This window comes from Alligator sinensis, unplaced genomic scaffold (genome assembly GCF_000455745.1).
Source record: "Alligator sinensis unplaced genomic scaffold, ASM45574v1 scaffold243_1, whole genome shotgun sequence".
In the NCBI taxonomy this organism is placed as follows: Eukaryota; Metazoa; Chordata; order Crocodylia; family Alligatoridae; genus Alligator; species Alligator sinensis.
The window spans coordinates 411,689-417,120 of NW_005841841.1; the positions used below are offsets into that span (position 1 = coordinate 411,689).

At 45.5% G+C, this 5,432-nt stretch overlaps 1 protein-coding gene across 1 annotated transcript in view; it reads left to right on the forward strand.

Annotated features, from left to right (window-relative positions):
• EFHC2 (EF-hand domain containing 2) overlaps positions 1 to 5,432 on the forward strand; it is a 99,292-nt gene that overhangs the window by 35,667 nt on the left and 58,193 nt on the right. Inside the window, exons 6-7 of the mRNA XM_025205326.1 lie at positions 1,575 to 1,685; positions 2,000 to 2,138. Coding sequence (XP_025061111.1) covers positions 1,575 to 1,685; positions 2,000 to 2,138 — 250 coding nt within the window. The remainder of the gene's footprint in view (positions 1 to 1,574; positions 1,686 to 1,999; positions 2,139 to 5,432) is intronic.

The following is a 5,432-nucleotide window of genomic DNA, read 5'->3' on the forward strand; positions in this document are numbered from 1 at the left end:
TGCTGGCTTGCATCCATAGATGCTTCTCAAGCAAATCCCAGGACGTCATTCTCCCCTTGTACTCGGCCTTGGTGAGGCCGCAGCTGGAGTACTGCGTCCAGTTTTGGGCTCCACAATTCAAAAAGGATGTGGAGAAGCTTGAGAGAGTCCAGAGAAGAGCCACGCGCATGATCAGAGGTCAGGGAAGCAGACCCTACGATGACAGGCTGAGAGCCCTGAGGCTCTTTAGCCTGGAGGTCAGGGAAGCAGACCCTACGATGACAGGCTGAGAGCCCTGGGGCTCTTTAGCCTGGAAAAGCGCAGGCTCAGGGGTGATCTGATGGCCATCTATAAGTTTATCAGGGGTGACCACCAGTATCTGGGGGAACGTTTGTTCACCAGAGCGCCCCAAGGGATGACGACTAGGTCGAATGGTCATAAACTACTACAAGACCGTTTCAGGCTGGACATAAGGAAGAATTTCTTTACTGTCCGAGCCCCCAAGGTCTGGAACAGCCTGCCACCGGAGGTGGTTCAAGCACCTACATTGAACACCTTTAAGAGCAAACTGGATGCTTATCTTGCTGGGATCCTATGACCCCAGCTGACTTCCTGCCCTTTGGGCAGGGGGCTGGACTCGATGATCTTCCGAGGTCCCTTCCAGCCCTAATGTCTATGAAAGCTATGAAAGGGTATAGCTACATGGTACATTACAGTGTTCAGGGAACAACAAATGAACTAATGAGTACTGGCAGCTGGTTAGTTACCTTAGCACAATATTCTGTCTGGGCTAATTAGCTCTGCTGTTTGGTTGAGTATATTAGCCCAGGAGGAGTACCATACCCGGTTCTTAAAAAAAATGACGGGTTCCATTCATCTATCCAATAAATGGGGACCTACTGAATTCACGATGGAAACGGGCTGTGTAGCAGCTCCTTTAATCTTGAAGGTTCCCTTGTGCGCCCCCCACGTCCTTGATTGGTGGAGGGGCCCGCTGCTCACAGCTCACTCCTGATCAGCAGGGAGGCAAAAACCGCAGTTTTAAATATGGCGCTGTTTTTGCCGCTTGCTGCTGATTGGCCAAGGGGCCTTGGCAGCCATATAGTTTGTTGCTGAGTGGCTGGGAGGCAAAAACAGCAATGTATTTAAAACTGTGGTTTTCACTTTCCCATGAATGAGGAGTGAGCAGCAAGCACTGTGAAGTGTGGTGGGGAGGGCAGGCACACGGGGGAACCTGCAAAATAAAAGGAGCTGCCACATACCCCACTCCTGCCGTGAATTTGGTAGGTCCCTAACAATAAATCTAAATAATAATAATAACTCAAGCTATACTGCTTCTGGTACACAAACTAGTTCACTCAGAGCTGTCTTGAGTCTTTCTACATAGTGCTGTCTTATGCTATTTGATATACCTAATAAGATTAAAAGTATGTTTGGAAATGTATACTGGAAATTTAGTATCATAAACATGTCTTATGTTCATTAAAAATATTATAAAAACAGTCTGGTATCAATTGTAAACCTACAGGTTCTGAGATTACTGAGCTCTTCATTTGTTCTTCGTTGTAGTTTTTAACAAGTATTTTTCTTTGCAGTATGCTCCAACTGGGCTGTATCCACCTGGTGCAATCACAGATCGCACTGTTCTCAATGTATTTGGAGGTTTAGTAGGAAACAAAGGACGTTACATTCTGGACAATCGTAAGGTCAGCTACTATTGACTGCTGCAGGCTGTTGAATGTAATTATGGTTGCTTTTTATGAATTCTAAAACTGTTGTCTGAAACAAAAATGGTCATTTGTATGAGGGTGCCACCATTGTAAAATGGCTTAAGTTAGCAATGTTGAAATTTAGTAGGCAGTGTTTGTGATTTTTTTTTTTAGCTTAGAATGGGGTAAAAGAAACCTATCTAGTGAAATATGAAAAGTTCTTTTTATCAAACATTTAAAATTCCACTTTTTTACAGTTCTGTGTTGTTCTGAGACACACACATCTGCTTTATAAATGCTTTTTTCATTAGACAGGGGCAGTGCATCAGGAGTTTTACAAAGACTGTGACCTAACCATAGGGTCAGTGATCAATGTTTGGGGAAGGAAGATCATACTCTGTGACTGTGATGAATTTACCAAAGAATATTATCGGAAAAAGTATGGCATCAGTGAGTAGTGATATTTATTGTTCTTTTTGTACCTATTTTAAAAGAGGTATCTTTTTAGAATATATACTTTAAGCAATATAATCTCTTATAAGTAGTGAACAACCAAACAGTATTTTTGTCAGGGCCCAGTAGAGATGTCTTTCATCTTGATCTAATTAGTTACCAACTCAGATTTGCTCACTGGCAGTGACTACCTCTGTTTATGTGCAACTGTTGCACATAGATGCCAGTATCCCCTCCAGCCCCCTTTATGGAATACCATATTGGGATCAAAGTGCACTCAATGTATTGGTGGAATGAGGTAGTGCTGTAGAACTAAGACAACAATGAATGGCTAAAGAATTTTGGAAGAAGAGGCCACCTTTATATTTCTCTGGAGCCAGGCCCACTCTTGGCACATAGCTCTCTGGATGTTGACTACAAGCATTGAATGCTGCTTTCCACATGCTCATTGGCATGCGGACACAGCTACATTGAAACAAACACACCAGGCTATAAACAAGATCCTGCTGGAACATGTTGTTGCAGTTAAGACTGTTCATGAGATAATGGCATCACTGAGTAAGACATACTGTGTTGGCTTCCCCAATTGCAGTAGAGTGATAAATGGACACAGCTGATCATTATGTCTTTACAAAACAATGAGGCCAAATATTACATAACTGTAAAGGCTGTTTCTCTACTGTAATTCTTGAGCTGGTAGGCACGTCTTGTAAAAAGGCAGAATGACATGTTGTTTCATAGGATCATACAGCTGGAAAGGGGGTCAAAGGATCACCTAGTCCAGGAGTGTGAAGCATATAACCCACAGGCCAGATTCAGCCCACAGAGTTGTCATTAGCCCAAGGAGCTCTTAGAGAGGCTGAGGAGTCCTAGAATTTGGATCCAGCCCGAGAGGCCAAACCAGTTTGACACCCCTGATGTAAACCATCCCCCAAGATCAGTTAAAGTTACACCAGCTCTCATAGATATTTGCCTAGCTTGCTAATGAAAACCTCAAATGATGAGATGTTCTTATAGTTAGAAAGTTTGTCCTAGTAGTCAATTACTTCTGATACTGTTTTCGGTGAACACAGAGACAAAGCAATCACTGCCTGATTTTACAGATTATAGTTTCATAGTTTCATAGTTGGTAGGGTTGGAAGGGACCTGAGCAGATCATCAAGTCCGACCCCCTGCCATGGCAGGAAAAAGTACTGGGGTTAAACGACCTCAGCAAGGTGTTCGTCTATCCTCCTCTTAAAGACCCCCAGGGTAGAAGCCAGCATCACTTCGCTTGGAAGTTGGTTCCAGATCCTAGCCGCTCTGAATGTGAAGCAGCACCTCCTGATATCTAGTCTGAATCTACCCTCTGCCAGTTTGTGACTGTTATTTCTTGTCACTCCTGGTAGTGCTCGGGGGAACAGGGACTCCCCCAATGCCTGCTGGTCCCCTCTGACTAGTTTGTAGACGGCTACTAGATTCCCCCTCAGCCTTCTCTTGTGGAGGCTGAACAGGTTCAGGTCCCTCAGCCTCTCCTTGTAGGGCCTGCCCTGCTGGCCCCTGATCATGCGGGTGGCCCTCCTCTGGACCCTCTCTATGCTGTCCACATCCCTCCTGAAGTGCAGTGTCCAGAACTGGACGGAGTACTTCAACTACGGCCTGACCAGTGCCGCATAGAGGGGGAGGATCACCTCCTTGGACCTGCTTGAGATACATCTGTGGATGCATGACAAGGTGTGGTTGGCCTTCCTGACCGCGTCCCCTACACTGTCGGCCCATGTTCATTTTGGCATCAATAATGACTCCAAGATCCTTTTCTGCCTCTGCACTGATGAGAAGGGAGTTCCCCAGCCTGTAGGTATGCTGCTGGTTCTTCCTCCCCAGGTGCAGCACCTTGCACTTGACAGTGTTGAAACCCATCCTGTTCTCATCCTCCCAGCCCTGTAACCTGTCTAGGTCCGATTGCAGCCTATTTCTCCCTTCTAGCGTGCCCACATCCCCCCACATCTTAGTGTCATAAGCAAATTTGAACAGGGTGCTTTTTACCCCTTCATCCAAGTCACTGATGAAGGTGTTGAACAGCGTGGGTCTGAGGAACGAGCCCTGGGGGACACCACTGCCCACATCCCTCCAGGTTGAAAATGACCCATTCACCACCACTCTCTGGGTGCAGCCCTCCAGCCAGTTAGCGACCCATTCGACTGGGTAGGTGTCGACGCCACAGTCCCCTAGTTTTTTAATGAAAATGGGGTGGGAGACAGTGTCGAAGGCCTCCCTGAAGTCCAGAAAGACTACGTCCACTGCTACCCCATGCATCTAAGGATTTTGTGACCTGGTCATAGGAGGCCACCAGGTTGGTCTGACAGGACCTGCCTCTAATGAACCCATGTTGGTTGCCCCTAAGCATAACCTCCCCTGCTGGCCCCTTGCGGACATGCGCCAGGATAATTCTCTCAAAAAGCTTACCCAGGATCGAGGTAAGACTGACTGGCCTATAGATTCCTGGGTCCTCCTTCCTCCCTTTTTTTGAAAATAGGAACCACATTGGCCCTTTTCCAGTCATCTGGCACCACACCAGAGCACCACGAATGCTCATAAAGCCATGCCAGGGGTCCCGCAATGACCTCTGCTAATTCCCTCATTACACTGTTATGCCCTCTTCTCCAAATTATTCTCTTTTCTACTCCAAATGAGCCCAAATCTTCCAATGTTTCCTTGTAGATTGTTTTCTAACTCTCTTATCTCTTGTTCATTTCTGGACTCTCTCCATTTATCACATAATCTTAAAGTGTGAGGCTGAAAACTGGACAGTGTACTCCAAGTCTCCCATCAGTGCCAGATAGTTTCTTACACACATACCAGAAAAATCAGTGGCATGTGCAAGGATGGTCAGAGCTATAATTCTATATAGTCATATTCCAGACATCTTGCTGCTACCAATCTTGTCAACAGAGTGTAGAGCCTTGCACAAAGATGCTAAATCCTGCTGACCTATTGTAAGCTCAACAGGCCTCATAAAGATATGACCTTCTAGACAGAAGAGACAAGAGGTGGTTACAATGCAGTAGTGTTGCACTCTGTGGATAATGCTAAGAACTGGTAGGCTAGCAAAAGAAAGCTCAGTCTGGGGTTGTATTTTTGTTGTTTGTGAATTACCGACAAATTCAAATGCTAGGAAGTTTGATGGCATGTAATTTGTATATATTTTATTTGAAACAGAGCGGAAATACCACATGCTTTCAGTGGGCATGTCTACCTATGCATTTACACTGGCTTAAATTTACTGTGCATATAGGCAGAGGGAGACATTTT